The sequence below is a fragment of the Heptranchias perlo genome, chromosome 5 (genome assembly GCF_035084215.1).
Source record: "Heptranchias perlo isolate sHepPer1 chromosome 5, sHepPer1.hap1, whole genome shotgun sequence".
Taxonomy (NCBI): domain Eukaryota; kingdom Metazoa; phylum Chordata; class Chondrichthyes; order Hexanchiformes; family Hexanchidae; genus Heptranchias; species Heptranchias perlo.
The window spans coordinates 101,954,588-101,979,699 of record NC_090329.1 but is presented as its reverse complement, the minus strand read 5'-3'; the positions used below and the strand labels follow the sequence as shown (position 1 = coordinate 101,979,699).

Here is a 25,112-nt window from a genome sequence, read left to right as displayed (position 1 = left end):
AAACAGATAACTTTTTTTTCCGCTGGTGGGGTTACGTGTACATGAACCCAAGATCCCGGTTGAGGCCGTCCTCATGGGTGCGGAACTTGGCTATCAATTTCTGCTCGACGATTTTGCGTTGTCTTATGTCTCGAAGGCCGCCTTGGAGAACGCTTACCCAAAGATCGGTGGCTGAATGTCCTTGACTGCTGAAGTGTTCCCCGACTGGGAGGGAACCCTCCTGTCTGGCGATTGTTGCGCGGTGTCCGTTCATCCGTTGTCGCAGTGTCTACATGGTCTCGCCAATGTACCCTGCTCTGGGGCATCCTTTCCTGCAACGTATGAGGTAGACAATGTTGGCCGAGTCACAGGAGTATGAACCATGTACCTGGTGGGTGGTGTCCTCTCGTGTGATGGTGGTATTTGTGTCGATGATCTGGCATGTCTTGCAGAGGTTGACGTGGCAGGGTTGTGTGGTGCCATGGATGCTGTTCTCCTGAAGGCTGGGTAATTTGCTGCAAACGATGGTCTGTTTGAGGTTGGGTGGCTGTTTGAAGGCGAGTAGTGGAGGCGTGGGGATGGCCTTAGCGAGGTGTTCGTCGTCATCGATGACATGTTGAAGGCTGCGGAGAACATGGCGTAGTTTCTCCGCTCCGGGGAAGTACTGGACGACGAAGGGTACTCTGTTGGTTGCGTCCCGTGTTTGTCTTCTGAGGAGGTCTATGCGATTTTTCGCTGTGGCCCATCGGAACTGTCGATCGACGAGTCGAGCGTCATATCCCGTTCTTACGAGGGCGTCTTTCAGCGTCTGTAGGTGTCCATCGCGTTCCTCCTCGTCTGAGCAGATCCTGTGTATTCGCACGGCCTGTCCATCATGGCTACTATCGACACCAAAAACTGCCGGATCTCCAAGAAAATTGCGCACATCGACACAGTTTTTACAGAGCTGCAAGAAAGCAGACAAGATCCCGAAAGGACTACAGAACACGAACCCACTCAAGTCAACATACAACTCAGATTACGCTGAGAGACTCTGCCGTCGTACCTCTCGCACACTCTGCAACCATCTCGTACACCAACTCTACAGCAGACGCCGCAACCTCGAAACCAAGATAGAGTCCATACTCTCAACCTGTACTCAGGACACAGCAGACCAGCTACGAGATACCGCCAAACAGACGAGACAACGGAACTACGCTGCCTACATGAAAACCAAGAGCAGGAAGCTTGAGAAACTCGGCATCACCACCAGCATCAACCAAGCCTCCCCCGGTACCACGGTTGCAACCACAGGGAAGTCTATCATCAATTTGTCCAACCACACCCTTCAACCAGACGAAATCGAAGTTCTCAGCCGAGGGCTCAATTTCTGCCCCACCACCAGAATGGACCCCATCGGTCTCGCGGCGGACACAGAGGAATTCATCAGGAGAATGAGGCTCCGGGAATTCATCCACAAATCCCAAGATTTCAGCAGCGAACCCAATGAGACAATCAACGATCCAGAACAGCCGACAGAGGGATCTGCGGTACAGCAAACGAAGAAGAGTCAAACTGGACTCCTCCGGAGGGTCGCTGCCCTAAGCTTGACATGTATGCTCAAGCTGTCAGGAGATGCGTCAATGCCAGATTCATCAACCGCACTCACAAGACAGTCCAGAATGTCACCCGAGCACAACGCAACGCCATCGACGCTCTCAAGACCAACCGCAACATAGTCATCAAACCAGCGGACAAAGGAGGAGCCATCGTCATACAGAACAGAACGGACTATTGCAAAGAAGCATACCGACAACTGGACAACCAGGAACACTACAGACGGTTACTCACAGATCCAACCAAAGAACAAACCCACCAGCTCAACAAACTGATCAAGACCTTCGACCCAGACCTTCAAAGCATCCTACGCCCTCATCCCACGTACTCCCCACGTAGGAGACTTCGACTGCCTCCCAAAGATACACAAAGCCAAGACACCCGGACGTCCTATCGTATCAGGCAACGGAACCCTGTGTGAGAACCTCTCTGGATACGTCGAGGGCATCCTGAAACCCATCGTACAGGGAACCCCCAGCTTCTGTCGCGACACTACAGACTTCCTACAAAAACTCAGCACCCACGGACCAGTTGAACCAGAAACACTTTTCACCATGATGGACATCTCAGCACTCTACACCAGTATCCCCCACGATGACGGCATCGCTGCAACAGCCTCAGTACTCAAAACCAACAACAGCCAATCTCCAGACGCCATCCTACAACTCATCCGCTTCACCCTGGATCACAATGTCTTCACCTTCGACAACCAGTTCTTTACCCAAACACATGGAACAGCCATGGGGACCAAATTCGCACCCCAATACGCCAACATTTTCATGCACAAGTTCGAGCACGACTTCTTCACTGCACAGGACCTCCAACCAACGTTATACACCAGATACATCGACGACATTTTCTTCCTATGGACCCACGGCGAAGAATCACTGAAGAGACTGCACAATAACATCAACAAGTTCCATCCCACCATCAAACTCACCATGGACTACTCTTCAGAATCGGTTTCTTTCTTGGACACACGAATCTCCATCAAAGACAGGCACCTCAGCACCTCACTCTACCGCAAGCCCACGGACAACCTCACGATGCTCCACTTTTCCAGCTTCCACCCTAACCACATCAAAGAGGCCAGCCCCTATGGAAAGGCCGTGCGAATACACAGGATCTGCTCAGACGAGGAGGAACGCGATGGACACCTACAGACGCTGAAAGACGCCCTCGTAAGAACGGGATATGACGCTCGACTCGTCGATCGACAGTTCCGATGGGCCACAGCGAAAAATCGCATAGACCTCCTCAGAAGACAAACAAGGGACGCAACCAACAGAGTACCCTTCGTCGTCCAGTACTTCCCCAGAGCAGAGAAACTACGCCATGTTCTCCGCAGCCTTCAACATGTCATCGATGACGACGAACACCTCGCTAAGGCCATCCCCATGCCTCCACTACTCGCCTTCAAACAGCCACCCAACCTCAAACAGATCATCGTTCGCAGCAAATTACCCAGCTTTCAGGAGAACAGCGTCCACGACACCACACAACCCTGCCACGTCAACCTCTGCAAGATATGCCAGATCATCGACACAGATACCACCATCACACGAGAGGATACCACCCACCAGGTACATGGTTCATACTCCGGTGACTCGGCCAACATTGTCTACCTCATACGTTGCAGGAAAGGATGCCCCGGAGCATGGTACATTGGCGAGACCATGCAGACACTGCGACAACGGATGAATGGACACCGCGCAACAATCGCCAGACAGGAGGGTTCCCTCCCAGTCGGGGAACACTTCAGCAGTCAAGGACATTCAGCCACCGATCTTTGGGTAAGCGTTCTCCAAGGCGGCCTTCGAGACACAAGACAACGCAAAATCGTCGAGCAGAAGTTGATAGCCAAGTTCTGCACCCATGAGGACGGCCTCAATCGGGATCTTGGGTTCATGTCGCGCTACACATAACCCCACCAGCGGAAAAAAAAGTTATCTGTTTTTAATACAACTGGTCATTCTCTCTCTTTCTCTTCCTTTCGGACGTTTCTCTCTCTCTCTATCTTTGGTTCTGGCCGTTTGTATATTCAGTAGTCTGGTATCTAATGTTTCTCTGTCTGAACACTATTCAATTCATTTGATTGCCTTGATAACGGCAGTTGGAAAGATTATCTGTAATCATCAGGCATTGTTCTCTGACTATATATGCGGCAATTTTCAAGGAATCCGACACTCACCTGACGAAGGAGAAAGCCTCCGAAAGCTTGTGATTTTCAAATAAAACTGTTGGACTATAACCTGGTGTTGCAAGATTCCTTACAATATGCATCATATCAACAGGTTCCTTTCCAAATTATTTGAAGAAAATGTACAGAGCAATTTTTAAAATCTTTATTCAGATAAGGTGAATATTAACTGTTTCTTACTGAGACAGAGAGATAGATAGAAAAAAAACCAGAAGGCCACCTGCACTTACCTAGCGGGGTTTAGAGAACAAAGGGCAGTTGTCTTTATGAACCCTCTCCCTGGGATACGTAGTTTGATATAATCTGTTATAGACTGCAATCTGTTGTAGGCTGATAATTTACCAAGTCTCTGATTTAGCATCAATAACCAAAAATCTGATTTTGTCTGGAGTCATTACTATCAATCACAGGGTTAATCAACAATCACAGAAGCTGGTTTGGCACTAATCATCTCCAATGAAAAGTGTAAATGTTACAAAGCATTAGGATTGAAGTTCTGAGTTATTTACTTAACAAACATCTACTACCACAGTAACCTAGGAAGGAAAGCACTCACAACTATCAGTAAATGGACAAAAAACTTAAAAGTACAGATGCACACACTGTGCGCGAATGAGTATTGAGATCACATGTCTAACATTGGTATCTATTATTCAATTTTAATTTACTAATCAGAAATGCAATTATCCACATCTGGATTCCCAGTTAGCCACATGTGGCTAGTGGCTAACATATTGGACAACATTGTCTTAGTGTATCTGTGTTCTACCCTCTCAAAAGCCTCAATATCCTTCCAATGTGTGGAGCCCAATACTTCACACAGTACTCCAACTGAGGTCTTCTTAAGGTTTTATATTGGCTCATCATTACCTCTTGACTTTTATTTTATATACCTCTTGAGGTAACACCTAAAATTCTATTAGTTTTTTTCACAGCCTTATAAACCTGAGGTAATGCCTTTAATGTTCTGTGAACCTGTACCCCCAAGTCAGACTGCTCTTCCACAGTATCGAGTTTACTTCCATTCAGAGTATAATTACTCCTGTTATCTTTTTTTACATTAACGCATCTCCTCATACTTACTGACATTGAATTCCATCTGCCACTTTTTAGCCCATTCCCTCATCTTATCAATATCCCTTTGCAGTTTCCTTTGGTCTTCTAAAGTATCAACTATACCTTCTATTTTGGTATCATCTGCAAATTTAAATACCGCATCCTCTAGGCCTATATCCAAATCATTGATACACAGTGAAAAGCGGCCCCAGAACTGAACTCCGCGGGGTACCACTACCCACTCTGGAAAACTGACCTTAGCTCCCACTCTGTTTTTTCCCTTCTAGCCAATTTTTAATCCAGTTTTCTCTCCCTAATTCTATGACCATTACTTTAGGGTAATCCTCAATATGGTATTTTGTCAATGGCTTTCCTGATGTCCATGTACCCAACATTGACTGCATTTCCTCCATTTTCAAAAATTCATTCCTGGGATAGCAAGGCCAGCATTTATTGCCCATCCCTAGTTGCCCTTGAGAAGATATTGGTGAGCGTTTCACTATGTTAAAGGTGCTAAATAAATGCAAGTAGTTGTTGAGCCGCCTTATTGAACCGCTGCAGTCCGTGTGGTGAAGGTTCTCCCACAGTGCTGTTAGGTAGGGAGTTCCAGGATTTTACCCAACGACATGGTGAAGAAATGGTGATATATGTCCAAGCAGAATGGTGAAGAAATGGTGATATATGTCCAAGCAGAATGGTGTGTGACTTGGAGGGGAATGTGCAGGTGAAGGTGTTTCCATGCGCCGGCTGCCCTTGTCCTTCTAGGTGGTTGAGGACACGGTTTTGGGAGGTGCTGTCAAAGAAGCTTTGGCGAATTGCTGCAGTGCATCCAGTAGATAGTACATACTGCAGCCACAGTGCGCTGGTGGTGGAGGGAGTGGATGTTTAAGGTGGTGAATGGGCTGCTGATCAAGCACGATCGTCCCTTTTGATATCTGTGCTGGCTACTTCTAAGTATTTTCTCTTTATCTAGATATGTGGTAATTTCATCTTTAAAGACTCTAAAATTTTCCCCTAACACAGATGTTAAGCTAACTGGCCTGTAATTACCCAGATTAGCTCTGTCTCCCTTTTTAAAAATGGGTACTACATTGGCCACACTTCAATCTTCTGGCACACATCCACACTCAATGGAGTCCTGAAATATAATTTCTAGAAAGATAAAGACTTGCATTTATATAGCACCTTTCATAACCTCATTAAGTACTTGAAGTGTAGTCACTGTTGTATAGTAGGAAACGCAACAGCCAATTTGCACACAGCAATGTGATAATCTGTTTTAGTGATATTGAGGGATAAATATTGGCCAGGACACCGGGGAAAACTCCCCTACTCTTCTTCGAAATAGTGCCTTGGGATCTTTTATGTCCACCTGAGAGGGCAGGCGGTGCCTTGGTTTAACGTCTCATCTGAAAGACAGCACCGGTCTAGATTGTGGGCTCAAGTCTCGGGAGTGGGCCTTGAACCCACAACCTTCCGACTCAGGGCGTGCTACCAACTGAGCCACGGCTGACACCTCCCACTGCAATTTCCTCCCTCAACTCTTTCAGGATTCAAGAATCTATCGCATCAATTTCTGGTGCTTTGTCTTCCTTTAGTCTAACTAACCTATCTAAAATTTTCCTTTTATCCATCCTAATGTCACTCATTTCACCATCATACAAGACACTGGATTTTTTTTTTGGGCAGGTTTAGCAGAGCAATAATGTGGTGTTGCTTAAGAAACAAAAGTCAATATTTTAACTAAGAAATGTAATGGTATGTATCATTTCACTTACATAAAAGAAGTTAAAGGTGAATCTACTAAACCCCAAATAATGGTAAATTCTATCCTTGGCCCACTCCTAATTCTCATCTACATGCTGCCCCTCGGCGACATCATCTGAAAACACGTCAGGTTCCACATGTACACTGACGACACCCAGCTCTACCTCACCACCATCTCTCTTGACCCCTCCACTGCCTATGATTTGTAATGCTGCTTGTCCGACATCCACTATTGGATGAGCAGAAATTTCCTCCAATATTGGGAAGATCGAAGCCATTGTCTTCAGTCCCTGCCACAAATTCTATTCCCTAGCCACCAACTCCATCTCTCTCCCTGGCCGCTGTCTGCAGCTGAATCAGGCTGTCCTATTTGATTCTGAGCTGAGCTTCCCACTCCATATCCTCTCCATCACTAAGACTGCCTACTTCCATCTCCATAACACTGCCCTTCTCCTCCACAGCTCATCTGCTGCTGATACCCTCATCCATGTCTTTATTACTTCTAGACTCAACTACTACAAAGCTTTCCCGCCTGGCCTCCCACCTTGCACCCTCCGTAAACTTGAGCTCATCCAAAACTCTACTGCCCGTATCCCAACTCGAACCAAGTCCAGTTAATCCATCGCCCCTGTGCTCACTGAGCTACATCGGCTCCCGGTACGACAACACCTCGATTTTAAAATTCTCATCCTTGTTTTCAAATCCCTGCGTGGCCTCGCCCCTGCCTATCAGTGTAACCTCCTCCATCCCCACAACCCTCCGAGATCTCTGCGCTCCTTCAATTCTGGCCTCTAGCACATCCCTGGTTTTCTTCACAAGAACATAAGAAATAGGATCAGGAATAGGCCATAAGGTGCCTTAAGCCTGCTCCACCATTCAATAAGATCATGGCTGATTTTAGTCCTCAACTCCACTTTCCCGCCTGATCCCCATGTCCCTTGATTCCCTTAGAGTCCAAAAATCTATCGATCTCAGCCTTGAATATACTCAATGACTGGGCATCCACAGCCCTCTGGGATAGAGAATTCCAAAGTTTCACAACCCTCTGAGTGAAGAAATTTCTCCTCGTGTCAGTCCTAAATGGCCGACTCTGCATGTCAACTTTCTGTGTTTCGTGTACAAGGACACCCAAATCTCTCTGTACACTAACATATAATAGTTTCTCACCATTTAAAAAATATTCTGTTTTTCTATTCTTCTTACCAAAGTGAATAACCTCACATTTCCCCACATTATACTCCATCTGCCACCTTCTTCCCAATCACTAAACCTGACTATATCTCTTCGCAGGCTCTTTGGGAGTGATTTTAGGAGGCAAATGCGGGTGCGTTGGGTGCTCCGAAAATTGCGCAAATCCCTTCCAGGTTCGGAAGCCAGCTCCAACCCACAATTAAAGCCGGCGGGATGACAATTAAAGAGCCAAATGTACCTCATTGAGATACTTAAGGAACTTTACCTGTGACAGATGAAGGGATTAGAAAGATTTTTTTTAACTTACCTGGGCAGCTTGCCCACCGCTTCTGATTCTGATGGGCCAGATCAGGGAAAAAAAAACTAAATACGTTAAATAAAAAACCATGCAATGAAGTGTAAACACTAAATGCACCTACCTTTGAAACCTGCTCCGATGTTCCCCTCGTCACCCTCCCGATGTCCCCCCGATCTTCCCCTCTCCCCCCCACCCCGATCTTCCAATCCAGAGCCGGATCTTCCATTCTCCCCTCCCTCCCCCCGGTCTTCCAGTCCAGCACCAGATGATGTCTGGCTCTTTCTCTTTCCCGCCCCCCCCCACCTCGCATTGCAGCTCCTGATGGCAGCCAGCTTGTCAATCAGGCTAGCTGCCGGGCGCAAAACCCAGAGAGGACGTTAACCACTATCAATCAACGTGCGATTGCGTCGGAAACAGTAAGTTTGGTTCATGTGGGTTTCCCACGCGCCCAATCGACCCCCCCGTTGCCATCCCGCCTCCCCGCTAATATCGGGGCCTTTGTGTTCTCACAGTTTACTTTCCCACATGTTAGTGTACATCATCAGCAAACTCGAATACATTACATTCGGTCTCTTCATCTAAGACATTAATATAGACTGTAAATAGCTGAGGCCCCAGCACTGATCCTTGGGCACCCCACCAGTAATAGGCTGCCAACCAGAGAATGACCCGTTTATTGCTACTCTCCGTTTTCTGTCCATTAATTAATCCTCCATCCATGCTAATATATCACCCCATGAACCCTTATCTTGTGTAACAACCGTTCATGTGGCACCTTATCAAATGCCTTTTGAAAATCCAAATATACTACTTCCATTGGTTCCCATTTATTTACCCTGCTAGTTACATCCTCAAAAAACTCTAATAGATTTGTCAAACATGATTTCCCTTTCATAAAATCATGTTGACTCTGCCTAATTATATTATGCTTTTCCAAGTGCCCTGTTACCACGTCCTTAATAATGGATTCCAGCATTTTCCTGACGACTGATGTCAGGCTAACCAGCCTGTAGCTCCCTGTTTTCTCTCTCCCTCCTTTCTTGAATAGCGGAGTTACATTTGCTAACTTCCAATCCACTGGGACCATTCTAGAATCTAGGGAATTTTGAAAGATCATAACCAGTGCATCCACTACCTCTGCAGCCACCTCTTTATGAACCCTAGGATGTAGGCCATCAGGGGAGTTGTTGGCTTTTAGTCCCATTAATTTCTCCAGTACTTTTTCTTTGCTAATATTAATTACTCTCATTAGACACTAGGTTCCTCACTTTTTGTGTCTTCTACTGTGAAGACAGATACAAAATATTTGTTTAACATCTCTGCCATTTCCCTATTCCCCATTCTAATTTCTCCTGTCTCAGCCACTAAGGGACCCATGTTTACTTTCACTGCTCTCTTCCTTTTTACATACTTGTAGAAGCTCTTAGAATCTGTTTTTATATTTCTTGCTAGTTTATTCTCATATCCTATTTTCTCCCTCTTTATCAATTTTTTGGTTATCCTTTGCTAGTTTCTAAAATTCTCCCAATCCTCAGACTTACTACTCTTCTTGGTAACATTATAAGCCTCTTCTTTTAATCTAATGCTAACCTTAACTTCTTTAGTTAGATATGGATGGATCACTTTTCCCGTGGAGTTTTTATTTCTCAATGGAATGTATATTCGTTGAGAATATTGAAATATTTCTTTAAATGTTCGCCATTGCTTATCTACCGCCATATCTTTTAATCTAATTTCCCAATCTACTTTAGCCAACTTGCCCCTCATACCTATGTAATTGGCTTTAAGTTTAAGACTCTAGTTTCAGACTTAAGTATGTCACTCTCAAACTCAATGTGAAATTCTATCACATTATGATCACTTTTCCCCAGAGGATCCCTTACTATGAGATTACTAATTAACCCTGTCTCATTACACAAGACAAGATCTAAAATAGCCTGTTCCCTGGTTGGTTTCATGATGTATTGTTGAATGCATTCCATGAACTCGTCTTCCAAACTACTTCTGCCAATTTGATTTGCCCAGTTTATATGAAGATTAAAGTCCCCCATTTATTGCATTATATTTATTACAAGCTCTTCTTATTTCTTGATTAATACTCTGTCCAATAATATAACTAGTTTTAGGAGGCCTATAAACTACTCCCACCACTGTTTTCTGCCCCTTGTTATTTGTTAACATGTTAATTCTACTTCCTGATCTTCCGAGCCAAGATCCTTTCTCACTACTGTCCTTATGCGATCCGTTATTATCAGGGCTATCCTCACCGTTCCCCCCCTCCCGCCCCCCCACCTTTCCATTTTGTCTGTCTTTCAGCCTCAGCAAGCAGAGGAAAATATGCCTAATACTGATGTTTCTACAAAGTAAAAATATTTTTCTTTTAAGCTTATAAATGTACAGTTCTTTCTTGCGATAGTTACTGGTCGAATATACGTTCAAATAGTATTGCAATATGAAAGTGTGTAGTTTAATGCTGAACATATCTTAGAACACTCCTCTTTAAAGTAATTTAAGCTGGGTTACAAGTTTTCATAATAATGACAATTATTTACTTTTTATTTTAATTGGCTTCATTTAGAAGTGAGCCTCCTTAAAATATATATATATGTAGCCTACTGTGGAGGTTAAAATGTGTTGAGATAGAGTACGAGATTTTTCACAAATAAGCTGCAAGAAAGGAGGCATTAGGGTCAATTTTAGGATGGCCGAGCGGGTGCTTTCATGGCGGGGGGGGGGGTTTCCTAAAATTGGGAAATCCCGGAGCGCGTTCGACCCGCCCACTTCCTGTTCCCCAATGACGCGAATCGTTGCGCGCACAGCCCCCTCATGCGGGACTCCCACCGGCAATTAAAGCCGGCGGGATGAAAGTTTAGATAGTTAGGGGGGTACTTGAGGTCATTGACAGAACTCACTGGGAAGAGATTTTAGCAGGGATGTGATTTTGGACTCTCCTCAGCGTGTTTCCCATGCTGTGGGAAACACTCTCTGTTGTTGCAGACGTGTTTCAGTCAGCAGCCATTGGGAGATGCAGAGGATTCCTTGACAGTTGGGGGGAATACCTCATTCATTGCAGCAGGGCACTCTGTCACCTCAAAGTTTTGCCTGCCACACCGTTGTCTCTACACTCAAAATTATTAAATCATACCCTAAACTCTGCTGTCCAAACGCATTTACCTACTTTGCGGACCCCCTCACACTCACACCGTCAGGATGGTAGGGGGGGGTTCCATAGCTGCATTCATCCATTGGAGGACGAGCAACATCATCAGCCTCGCCAGGCACGCCGTCCACCTCCACCACGTGGAACTACATAACACAGTGCTGTGCAACAGGCGCCTGCACAAAGTAGTCGTGCAACTACACATACACCCACTGTAGGGTGACCCAATGGGTGGCATCAAGGGTGTTCATGGAGAACCTCATGAAAGGGCCTATTGCACAAGCCAGTCAAGAATGGCCAAGACATGGCAGTAGTAGTGACAATATATGTAATGTGAGTTGATCAGAAATCAAATAGAAGTAAAAACCATGACAAACCCTCAAACACCCTTGTGCATCCCCTTCATGCTCATGACACGTTTGCCTTACGCTTCCTACTATACATACGTGATGCATGCCCTGTGGCTGCAGCACAGGTTGGGTGAGGCTGACTGTGAAAGAGATGCATGAGAGGGTGAGTATGAGACAGAGCCATGAGATTGTATGAGGATTGGGTTGAGTGGTAGTGGTGGGATGAGTAATGGGGAGGTGAGGAAGTGCAGGTAAGATGGGGATGAGGGTTCAGTGGGTGTGAGGAGTGATGTGATAGATTAGTGTTGGCAGTGCAGAAGGAGATGTGGGGTGGGGGCGGTGATGTGGCAGAGGGAGTGTAGGGGAATGAGTAAGTGTACTCACTTCAGCTGACTTGGTTCAGTCATTGAAGCGCTTCCTGCACTGTATGCAGGTGCGTGATATGTTGGTGGTGCTGGTGACCTCCTCTGCCACCTCGAGCGAGGCCTTCATGGTGGCAGAGGCAGGCCACTTCCTCCCATCCTCCGGGTGGAAGATCTTTCTCCTCCTCCTCACCCCATCCAGTAAGATTTGGAGTGAGGCATCATTAAACCTGGGAGCAGCCTTCTCCCTGGGCTGCTCCATGCTGTAATTTTGCCTATTTTCTGCAGCATTAGTCAGTGGAGGACTGCCCCTTTAAATAGAGCTCCTCCAGCTGACAGCCTGTGATGTGGGTGTGCAGTCCGCCCGCCGCGCAGCTTTCCAGAGCGAAACCCGGAAGCCAAGGTAAGTGGCTTCAATTTACTTACGATCGCGTGCAAAACCCCACCGATTTCACCGACCCCCGCTGCCAACCCTAATAACGGGCCCATTGTTTCTCTAATTATTCAAAAAGGCAACCAATATTTTGGTCAATTAATTACAAGAATATCTGCAGCAGTTATTTGGCTAGCTTTTACAAAGTACAACCACACCAGAAATGTAGACCTGTTTGTTACTATGCAACACCATTGTAAGGTCCTTGCACTCGAAAGTCTTTTCAGAAAAAATGCGGACTATTTTGTCCATTTTTTTTTCTCCTTTGTACATTTAGGTTTATGCACTGTTCTTATATCTTTGGGACTTGGTTTTGAATCGAGCCCAGAGTAATGGAACAAGATTTTCCTCTGTTGGCCAGCTAAAAGGTCTCAACTGACCAAGCAGTCTTGATCCAGTTTCATGTGCATATCAGTCCATAATTTGACACAAATTGGCACTAAATCGACCATCTCACTTAGAGAGATTATGACTTAAAGCCATCATGGGGCAGTTAGGAGTTTTGCTTGAGATTAGGGATAGAGCAGAGCTGGGGACACCAGAAAGCAAAAGTGGAAAAGTGTTCAATTTCCTATTATTGACATCTTTCACAGTCAGCACAAAATAATCACCTACTCCGATTTTCTTTCCATTTCTGCCAAAGCAAATTTTCTTGAAAGTGGTTCTACTATATAAACATTTTCTGTTCAAAGTAATTTCTATTCTCCATCATTTGAAATAGGTTTGGGGAGAGAAGATTTAAAAGCACATGCAAATGTTTACCTGTTTTAATATTATAGTAATATCATTTGGTTCATTGCAAATTTTAAGGTACTTACTATTGACCTGAATGAAATAAGCAGTTTGGTGGATATTAGTTACTTTAGTGCTTGAAAATAGTATTATTACTGTGTGAAGCCTTATTTCAATTTTCTTTCTATGCTGTCTTGATTTGATATTTTCAGCGATCAACAGCAATAAATTTAAATGTAATTTAAAATAGTTTTGATGTTGATGAAGTTGTCGGTATTCCAGTGTTTAATCTTTGAACTCAACACTTGAGCTATTATGGCTTACACATTAGAGGACTGTTGCTGACTGAATTTTGCAATAGGATGTAGACACGTTTGTGTGCGTGTCATATATTCTTAAAAGGCAAGACCTTCAAACCCATCAATTAAAAATAACAGCTTAAATTTTTTTTAAAGCATGAGAAATTGAAAGTTTGCTTTTGAATCAGAGCGCCTTGTTGGTTGTTGAAAATTCTTTAAGAACAAAGGTTTCAATTTCTTCATTTAGTTGCATCCGCATACTATTGATAAAGCAGGATTATATAACTGCAAAAAATGAGAAAGACACTTTACATTTCAGTCTGGAACTTAGTAATCTCTTACTAAGTCTGTAAGATGGCGCTTCTTAATTTTAGATAACTTTTCTCCTGTTATTAGCATCAGTTGCAACCTGAGTTGTTAAAGATGGCAGTCATTATTCTGTAACAATGTTTTTGAAACTGTTTATAAATAATTTGCATACAGGTTTAAGACATTATCTGCTTTTAAAAGCTGAACAGGGTTCATAAAATACTGCAAGTAAAAGCTAAATAATAAGTTGGCATCCATACCTTGCAGTGCAATTCATGCAGCACTTATCTCACTGATACACTCACAAGTAGAATGTGGTCATCAGACTTGACACTACTTGTGGACTGAAATCTGTTATACTGAAACACTCAGCAGGTCAGGCAGCATCTGTGGAGAGGGGAAAACAAAAAAGCAAAATACCGCAGATGCTGGGTTCTGGCGAAAGGTCATCGGCTTGAAATGTTAACCCTACCTTGCTCTTTCCACTGGTGCTTCCTGACCTGCCGAGTGTTTCCAGTATTTTCTGTTTTTTATTAAAGTTGACATGCTGCTGCATGAGACCACTGCAAGGAGAGTTGCCCTGTATGACACTCCAGAGCAATGTTCCCAGAGGACAGCAGTTCACCAGGTCTGTCTGGAACTGCTGGTTAAGCTCAATGGTCTGAACAATACATTGGTGCCATTTATGAAGTTCTGCACTCTTGTGGAATCCTGCCACCTCTGCGTCCTGTTGAACTGATGCTGCTGTTCCATCAAACAAGTTGCTTGATGCATCTGTAGCCAGCCACTTGACTGATTTGGTATACATCACCGATGGTGGCTCAGAAGGATCCAGTGGTGTATAGTTTATTTCAACAATGACCTTCATGGCTGTAAGAGCCACATGGTACAAGCCCTTTGCAGGCTGGCCTCCAGAAGCCTCATTTGTGAAGGGGAGGCACTGAAGACCGGCTTCCTCTGACACAGTCAGTAAAAGTGGGTCTTGGAATAAGCGCTGGTGTGTATATAATACATGAGGTATAGCCACATAAGCCTTTCTTGTCCCCTCAAGAACTGCTGTTCCTCCTCCAAATCTAAGTACACCATTGGAACCGCAAAAGGAATTCCCATCCTGCCCACTTTGGAAGATGCAAAAGTAATACCAGCTGAAAGCAAGACAGTTGTAATTGGAAGTAAAAGTCTTGCAATGCAAAAAAATCAACAAAAGTTAATGCACCAAATTAAAATGCAAATAAAGCAATACAATAAGTGGGGGAAAATAACTATCCAACTGACAATTAAAAAGTGATACCGTTAAGATTTCTACTCACAAGGCCACCCGCACACTGCTGCATCCGTTTCAAATGGGTGATCAGCGCTGCCGGCAAGAAAGCAAAAATCAATGTGGGATCTTTTTACATGCCTTTTTAAACATTGTTTATGCTGATCACCTGCAAAATCCCCATCATTTTTCCTGGTCATGAAATGTGTAGGCTAAGGATTGGGGGCACAAATCTTCATGTTTGATTTTGCAGCCCACACTCATTCCTTAGTGAGGCTCTGTTATATTAGTGGAAATTAGGGCCCAGGTGTTACTTCATAGAAAAGTAGGAAAAATCACTTGGTAAATATCTAGTTCCTCTAAATTAACTTCTCGTGTGCCACTGGTAGAAGCTTGTGAACAGGTTGCCTAGGTGATTAAAAAAATTGTAGGGAGAAAAAAAATCAACCATGACACTCGCAAGAATAGTGCAGAAAAAATGTTATCAGTGATGTTAGTTTGAACAATGTTTAAATAATGCAGTGTTTTAATGAATTTACCCATCTGCTCCCTTTTAAAAATATTGCATTGTGGTTTTGAAATGAGTGGCTGCTGCTAGTTGGGTGAATACTGCCTAAATGTCAAATCTAAACTCTATTTAGCTGTAGTGCACTAGCAGTGAAATTAAAGCCTTGTGATTTTCTAATGGAATAGCTACAGTTGTTGTTGTCACAAAAACATGTAGTATTGCTAGCAACCTTCTTAGATATCATCCAATTACATCTGGCATAGCGAGCACGTAAGATTTTAATGGTCCAAAGCCATATATAAAATTTGTGATATTATCTAAACAGTTTTTACTGTACTGATAATAGGAAAAGGAAGTGTGTTTCTGATTAAAGCTAACAGCTCTCATCAAATGCTCAGATCTATACCAACAAGAGCAAATGTCCTTAAAACTTACAGTCAGCAAAGCCCAATTGCATTTGAGTTTTATAAAATACTTAAAATAGAAAATGCTGAAAATACTCAGCAGGTCAGGCAGGATCTGTGGAGCGAGAAATAGAATTAACGTTTCAGGTCTATGACCTGTTGTCAGAACTGGAAGAAGTAAAAATGTAACTGTTTTTAAGCAAATACAGAGTCAGGAAAAGGGGGGGGGGGGAGAAGAAGGGGAGGAGAGGAAACAACAAAAGGGTAGGTCTGTGATAGGGTGGAGGGCAGGAGTGATTAAATGACAAAAGAGGTCAATGAAATCACTTTACAACATTGATTTCTATAACTTCAGATAATAACCACTGCTCCCATTTTTTTCGGACAGCAGGTGCGGGTAATGGTTCTGCTGTTGCCATTTACAGCTCTTCTAGACCCATCTTTTGTTTCTTTATTTGTCCCATTACCACCCCTTTGCCTTGCACCATCATCCCTTTTGTCATTTAATCAGTCCTGCCCTCCACCCTATCACAGACCTTCCCTTTTGTTCTTGCCCCCTTGCTTTCCCTGGCTCTGTACTTGCTCAAAAACTGTTAAAATCTTTACTTCTTCCAGTTCTGCCGAAAGGTCACCTTCCTGAAACATTAGCTCTGTTTCTCTCTCCACAGACGCTGCCTGACCTGCTGTGTATTTCCAACATTTTCTGTTTTTACTTCAGATTTCCAGCATCAGCAGTATTTTGCTTTTATTTATAAAATGTTTATTTTTCACTTCAGAATGACTTATTTTTGCATATTAGATTTGGCATAATCTTACAGTTTTACATAGCACGGTTCTGTTCATCGTTGATTTATTTCAATCCTGGACTGCCAAACATAATGACTTAGAAATTCGAGCGTGCTGAAAAATGGGTACACAGCGAAAGATCCCTGGGCCTGAATGGATAGACTCGAGGCACATATAATGGGCATCCACAGGCAGATCACCGGGGCAGAGGACTCGGAGATCCTCTCAGGTAAGCGGCTCTCAAGTAAGTCATTAAAGGGAACCGGGAAAGGGACATCAGTGGGGATCAGGAGCGAGGCATCGGTGGCCAGGATCGGGATGAAGGGTGGTGGCGGTGATTGAAGAGGGTCGAGGTCACGAAGAAGCCGTGGCCAGCTGCAGCCGGCGTGGTTTTAACGTGGGGCCAGTAGGAGCGCTCCTGCTCCTTTGCATCTTATGGTGCCATTTTAGGCAAAATGACATAAGTTTTCAAATAACAGATAAATTTATGACCAAATGGTTAAAAATTGTGGGAGGATGGCACATCATGTATTAAAACAGGCACCACTAGATATCAAAAAAATTGAGAAAAAAATTGATCAGGAACTATTTTTATTTGTTATCTTAGTCAATAGTATCAAAATAAGATGTTGCCAAATTGGTTTTAAGAGTCTGAATTCTTAAAACATATAAGCTTTAATCTACAAAATTCAAAAGTGTGAAATATAAAATATACAAGTACAGTTATAATTGTACTTTTTAAAATTTGACTCTCCCATTTATATAAAAAAATGAATAGCAAAGATATAGGGTGTATATGACATTGTTCTGTATTACAAAGCATGCTCTGGGATTTTCTTTAATTTCAGAGGGAGGGAAACGTCAGTTTAATTTGCAAAAACTGCCTTTTAACCATCTTTAAACCCAGCATGCAAGTCATACACTTTAGGCAAATGTTTGTGCCTCCTTTGTACAGAGGCCTGACCTTTAGAATCAATAATGAAATGGTAATTGTAAATAGAGGGGAATGCTAGCATAAACAACAATCAGTACTATACAGCATTCATAAACGTAGGTGTTTTGTGCAATATTTACATACATTTTCTTTGCTTTTATTTCAGATACGTAACCAAAATACATAAATGAACACATTATGAAACTTAATACATTCTTTTTATCCCCATTTTTTTCTCCAAGGGTGGAGGAGGAAGAAGCTTGCATACTTTGGCTGCATGTTCAAATACAAAAAAAATCATGAATCCTCAAACTTAATAAAGACAAAGATCAACCTCTCATAAAATAATTTTCTTGAATTAAGTTTTATTTTAAAAATAGGACCGGAATAAGGATCCTAAAGGGAAATGGCAAAATGCTGTTCTGCAGATATGAACAGTATAACAGAAGTTTATAATATATACTGTGCATGGAGTTTCCCTGTAATCCGCTGCAAATTATTTTTGATAAACCCACAGTAATGATGTTTCAAGGGAATAAACACCTTAAAATGAATACCATTTATGTTATGCACTGATGTTCCAAAATGCTCTTAAAACATCAAGAAACCCACAAATTTTCACAAAACAGTAATAACTTCAACTAAAATTCCAAACACAGTATATGTTATATGACAAACATATCAGTGAGTGAATTAAAAGGTTGACCTAATCTCGGGGTTCTGATGACATTCACGAGCTGTTCAGATTTAATTCTTATCAGACTCCCCTAAATAGGATATGGCCTCAAAACTCATTCACAAGTATTCATTATTTTATTTACACAATGTTCGACAAAGAATTACAAAAGGGAAAGAGACACTTTAATTCAGTTTGTGGGAGCATTACTGTTAAGGACCAGTAAGAATGAAACAAGGTCACATTTAACTTGTACAGAAAATGACAATTATTTCTTGGTTCACTGGCTATTAAATTTTTTTTTAACAGAAGCAGATACTTAAACAAAAGGCAGAATGATGCATGGGTACATACCATAGCAACAGTCTCAAACTTGACCATCGGATATAGCACATTGGTATTTTAATGAGTATGATCCTCCTCTAGATATCTGTAGTATTTGTAAGTGATGAATAAAGAAAATTGTTTGCTTTTCTTACCAACAGTTAATACAAAAAAACTCATAAGTGGGTGGTGATCTTATTTAAAAACAAATTTTATAAAACAACTAATTGTCTTAAAAATCCAATCAAATAAAAATGGTAAACCAAGAAATCAAAAATTGTCACATTACTTTAGAAAAATGAACTGCAAAAGAAAATAAGCGCATCTCAGTGAGAAGATGAAGTGCTTATGCAGTCAAATCAAACATCACCCATAAGTTGCCAGAGGGAAATCAGAACTGGGACAAAATTCTAAGTATCTTAAAGAAATATTCTGCTTCAGAGTGTACTGTTTACATTTGGCAGTTTGGAAGAAAAATGATCTGCAATCATGTATACATTTACTGCATGCAGTGCATGGCATCTCATCACTTTCACAAGTGATTATCTGTGCTCTCATGTTAAAAACACAGTTTTGCTTCTGTTATATACATATAAGTAGGTGGTGTCAAAAGGTAGAAAAGCTCCGGAGTGTAACAATCTTTGTCCCAGCCCTAACCATTAACAAGAAAAAAGAAAAAAAAATATATATTCAAGGCACAATCACCAAATGCTATTCCTTTCGAGGGAAGATACTGACTTAATGTAGCATAGTGGACATAGGCAGAAAGTGCACAAAACGACACTGTGTAGTAAGGTACTATTTGCAAACATCCAATAAAAATTCATTTGACCACTTAAAACATACTGATTACAAAAAAGCCAACTTTTCTTTAAAATCAGAAAATAGGGTGCAAGCTCCAGAACAGATTACTGCATGGAATGAATTTTAAACCATGTTTCTCTCTAGAAAGCCCAGTAAGGGTAATTGAGCTAATATTCATATACAATGGGACCTTTAAACCATGACATTTGTTAATTGCGTACCAGTGCCAAGTAAGTTCCCATGAAATCCTGTACTGTTTTCTGTCTTTGAAGGGGTGGGGGAAATTCTCACAAACTAAACAAGTCTGGAAATTTCGGCACGATTCACATGCTTGATAATCCTAAAATCTCATAACTTTTCCCAACCAATAAAGGAGTTGGGCATGTTCTCATAAATCCTTTATAAAGATGGACAGCGTTTATATGTGAGTGTGCTATAAAGCCATTTGAATAGACGGCACATCTCAACCCCATCCCTGTTCTATATCTTAAAATATTTTTTTTCTACTTACAATATACAATAATTTTTTTTGTGTCTGTGAAAGCATAACTAAAACCAGTCTCCTTTTCTAATTCGCCAACAGTTTTTTTTTCCTGATTGTGTAAGGTAAGCAAGAGACAACCACTCAGTTCCAGTGCAATGCAGTCTTTTTTGTTTGCCTCTACATTCAATAAATGGGAGAAGCAGCTTACAATTGCTTCACACTACAGTGGGAACATGATGGGCCATTGGTGCAATTCTTTAAAACGCTTGAATTGCAGGTGCCCAAATGCACTTGAAGTCAACTGTGGGTTCTCTGCAGTACATTATGACTGACAAATGAGCAAGGACTTGACTGTTAACTTGGGGGAGAAAAAGTGCAACCTGAAATGTCTGGCAAAGTAACTATCTAAATGTATTTTTGATGACAAGAACATAATGGTACCTGCATAGTAGCAATGAGCAGATAGTGACACATAGCGCAAACACTTGCAAACATTTGCTGATTGATAATGAGTGTATGAAATGATCAGAAACTGGAAAAGCAAAGCATGTAAATGGAAAATTTTTGACAAGCTTTGATGGCACATATTTTGGGATTCACAATAAGAGTAAAAGTCAGCTTTTAACATCCTTACCAACTTAGCATTAAGCTTTCAAAAATAAAAACAGAAAATGCTGGAAATACTCAGCAAGTTAGGCAACATCTATGGAGAAAGAAACAGAGTTAGCGTTTCAGGTTGATGATCTTCCATCAGAACTAACGTTTCAGGTAACTCTGTTTCTTTCTCCACAGATGCTGCCTGGCTTGCTAAGTATTTCCAGCATTTTCTGTTTTTATTTCAGATTTCCAGCATCCACAGTATTTTGCTTTTGATTAAGCTTTCAGACTTCAACCTAAATAGGCTCATTGATTTTTAAAGGGTAGGTCATGCATGACGAACTTGATTGAATTTTTTGAAGAGGTGACTAAAGTAGTGGACAGGGGAATGCCTATGGATGTTGTTTATATGGAGTTCCAGAAGGTATTCGATAAAGTCCCTCATGAGAGACTGTTAACTAAAGCTGAAGCTCATGGTTAGGAAATTATCTGAGCGGCAGGAGACAGAGAGTAGGGATAATTGGCAGGTACTCAAATTGGCAGGATGTGACTAGTGGTGTCCCACAGGGATCTGTGTTGGGACCTTAACTATTCACTGTATTTATTAATAACTTAGATGATGGGATAAAGAACCACATGTACAAGTTTGCCGATGACACAAAGATAGGCAGCATTGTAAACGGAAGCATAAAATTACAGAAAGATATTAATAGACTAAGTGAATGGGCAAAACTGTGGCAAATGGATTTCAGTGTAGGCAAGTGTGAGGTCATCCACTTTGGACCTAAAAAGGATAGATCAGACTACTTTCTAAATGGTGAAAAGCTCGAAACAATGGAGGTTCAAAGAGACTTAGGAGTCCATGTACATAGATCATTAAAATGTCATGGGTAGGTACAGAAAATAATCAAAAAGACTAATGGAATGCTGGCATATATATCTAGAGGACTAGAATACAAGGGGGTAGAAGTTATGCTGCAGCTTTACAAAAGCCCTAGTTAGACCACACCTGGAGTTCTGTGTTCAGTTCTTGACACCGCATCATAGGAAGGATATATTGGCCTTGGAGGGAGTGCAGCGTAGATTTACTAGAATGATACCTGGACTCCAAATTACGAGGAAAGATTATATAAAGTAGGGTTGTATTCCCTTGAATTTAGAAGATTAAGGGATGATTTGATCGAAGTTTTCAAGATATTAAGGGGAACTGATAGGATTGATAGGGAGAAACTATTTCCGCTGATTGGGGAGTCTAGGACTAGGGGACATAGCCTAAAAATTAGAGCCAGGACTTACTTTCAGGAGTGAAGTTAGGAAACACTTCTACACGCAAAGGGTGATAGAAGTTTGGTACCCTCTTGCGCAAACGGCAGTAGATGCTAGCTCAATTATTAATTTTAAATCTGAGATTGATAGATTTTTATTAACCAAAAGTATTAAGGGATATGGGGCTAAGGCGGGTATATGGAGTTAGGTCACAGATCAGCCATGATCTCATTGAATGGTGGAACAGGCTCGAGGGGCTAAATGGTCTACTCCTGTTCCTATGAAGACAGGGAGCTCATCATGGATGTACAAACCAATCTAATGATAAACAACAACACTGTTTCAACCTTCTCCCTAAAAAATGCAAGGCAGCACAACATAGATGGTTTACATTTTGTACTGAAGGTAAATAATACTACACATATGAATATATGCCAACTCTAAGAAATTTAAGGAAAACTAAGAAATTTTAAAAATACTGACCAATGTACATTTCTGAAATTGAATGACCATCAATGCAGACCTTTTTGGGGCAGCAAACAATTCACCTAAATATTACACATGCTTGCAGGGATACTAAAACAGGAAAATCACATTTTGAATGTATTTGATTTTATTATTTTAGATGACTTTCATAAATGCTTGGCAGGTTCAAATAACGGATTAAAAACAGAATGGAATAACTAAAATATCTCCACACATAAAAAAATGAAAATCAGAAGTTTAAAAGGCATTTTTTTTTAGATGAAAAGAACTTACCGAATTTAGAAGCAACCAGTTGGCAAATCTGTAACGATTAATGATTGACAAGTGCAAATACTAATTGATCCCAACCCGCTAGTCTGCAAGTGTGTCCCCACCACCAAAACAAAGCCAGAATCTGCAGTTCTTCAGAGGACATTAGATGGAAGTAGAAGGTGAAAATGTACATCAGAACGCCAATATTCTAACATGAATTAATGCTGGCAAACATTAAAAATTTGTGCATTGATAAAATGTACCAGGCAGTAACTAGTGAATACAAAACAAGATCTTAAACTTTCTAGAGATTAAATGGTTACTAGATCAGTCCTTGCTCATTTTGTCTTCTCATTACACCAAACTTAAATCACATCTTCAACCGGTCTGCAAGTGAGAATGCAGTGACCTCAAGTGCAACAATCCCTTACCTGTTCTTGTCTAAACAAGAAGCTTCATTGAGTAGACAAAACACTACTGACGTTTACCAACCAATCAGGTTGGCCTTTGCTTTTTCAGTCAGTTTCCGCAGCCTGCCCCTACTGGATGTTCCAAAAGTTAAAGTGGAATCTTCAAACAGCAGCTGCCTTTGCTCCTCCTCTGAATCCTCCTCATTGTAGCATGTTGTCCGTCTACCTTGATTCCTTGTTTTCATGACAGATTTAGAGCTCATGGCCTCCTCAGTCCTTTCGTCCTCTTCCACAGGCTCTATTGGCTCAATGGGCTCCACGGGCTCCACAGGCTCTTCAGGCTTCCTACTGTTGCTCCTCGTCTGCATCTTACGTTTAGCAGCAACTGTCAATTTGGATTTAGCTTGTAGACTCTTTCCTTTGGGTTTCCTGCCTCTTGTTGGCTTCTTCTGCAAAGATTCTCTTTGTGTGTTGCTCTCTGAACTAGAGCTGCTTTCTGAGGTAGCTTCTTCACCATTCTCATTGGATAAGTCTCTTTTTACTTCTGCTTTCTTCATTTCATTCTCATGTCCAAAACCAAGTAGTTCTTTTTTACTTTTCCTACCTCTTTTCTTACCAGGTCCTTTAAGACTTTTTACCACCTCTGGTTTCCTACCAGGACCTCTCTTGACCACAGGTTCAGAGAGACATGCACTGTGTCCATTTATTTGTGGGCTCCTCTGTGCTGAAGATTCAGCTTGAATGTTACCTACATAGTAAATGGAAAATAAATATGCATGTAAAGAAAGTATATACATAAAGGTAATATAAAATGTACAAAGTATTACTCTTTGAATAATGAAATTGAATTTTATTAAAATTACATTCTTAATTTTGTGACTTTTTTTTAGTTAATGATGTATAAGTTCAAGTTTTGGGTCAAACATAAGAAATAGGAGCTGGAAGAGGCCATGGGGCCCCTCGAGCCTGCTCCACCATTCAATCATGGCTGATCTTCAACCTCAACTCCACTTTACTGCCCGATCCCCATATCCCTTGATTCCCCGAGAGTCCAAAAATGTATCTCAGCCTTGAATATATTCAACGACTCAGCATTCACAGCCCTCTGGGGTACAGAATTCCAAAGATTCCCAACCCTCTGAGTGAAGAAATTCCTCCTCATCTTAGTCTTAAATATCCCCTTATCCTCCGACTATGCCCCAGAATTCTAGACTCTCCAGCCATGGGAAAGAGCCTCTCAGCATTTACCCTGTCAAGCCCCCTCATAATCTTATACTTTTCAGTGTGATCACCTCTGATTCTTCTAAACTCCAGAGAGTATACTCAACCTCTCTTCAAAGGTCAACCCTCGCATCCCAGGAATTAATCTAGTGAACCTTCACTGCACCGCCTCTAAGGCAAGTATATCCTTCCTTAGATAAGGAGACAAAAACTGTATGATGTACTCCAGGTGAGGTCTCACCAAGGCACTGTACAATTTTAGTAAGACTTCCTTACTTTTGAACTCCAACCCCCTTGCAATACAGACCAACATGCCATTTGCTTTCCTAATTGCTTGATGTACCTGCATACTAACATTTTGTGTTTCTTGTACCAGGACACCCAAGACTCTCTGAACACCAACATTTAATAGTTTCTCACCATTTAAAAAATATTCTGTTTTTCTATTCTTCCTACCAAAGTGAACAACCTCACATTTCCCCACATTATACTCCACCTGCCACCTTGCCCACTCACTTAACCTGTCTATAAACCTTTGCAGACTCTCTGTGTCCTCCTCACAGCTTATTTTCCCACATAGCTTTGTATCGTCAGCAAACTTGGATACATTACACTCAGTCCCTTCATCTAAATCATTAATATAGATTGTAAACAGCTGAGGCCCAAGCGCCAATCCTTGCGGCACCCCACTAGTTACAGCCTGCCAACCTGAAAATGACCTGTTTATCCCTACTCTGTTTTCTGTCCATTAACCAATCCTTTATCCATGCTAACATGTTACCCCCAACCCCATGAACCCTTATCTTGTGTAACAACCTTTTTTTCTGACACCTTATCGAATGCCTTTTGAAAATCCAAATATACGACATCCACTGGTTCCCCTTTACCTACCCTGCTAGTTACATCCTCAAAAAAAACTTTAATAAATTTGTCAAACACAATTTCCCTTTCATTAAACCATGATGAC

The 25,112-nt window shown here is 41.8% G+C and overlaps 1 protein-coding gene across 3 annotated transcripts in view; it reads right to left on the bottom strand.

Moving 5' to 3' along the window:
- Nucleotides 1-17,973: 17,973 nt before the first annotated feature.
- phip (pleckstrin homology domain interacting protein) overlaps nt 17,974-25,112 on the bottom strand; it is a 219,148-nt gene continuing 212,009 nt past the window's right edge. For all 3 annotated transcript variants that reach the window (XM_067984931.1, XM_067984932.1, XM_067984933.1), the window contains exon 40: nt 17,974-23,672. In XM_067984931.1, the coding sequence (XP_067841032.1) occupies nt 22,999-23,672 (674 nt within the window). In that variant the 3' untranslated portion in view covers nt 17,974-22,998. The remainder of the gene's footprint in view (nt 23,673-25,112) is intronic.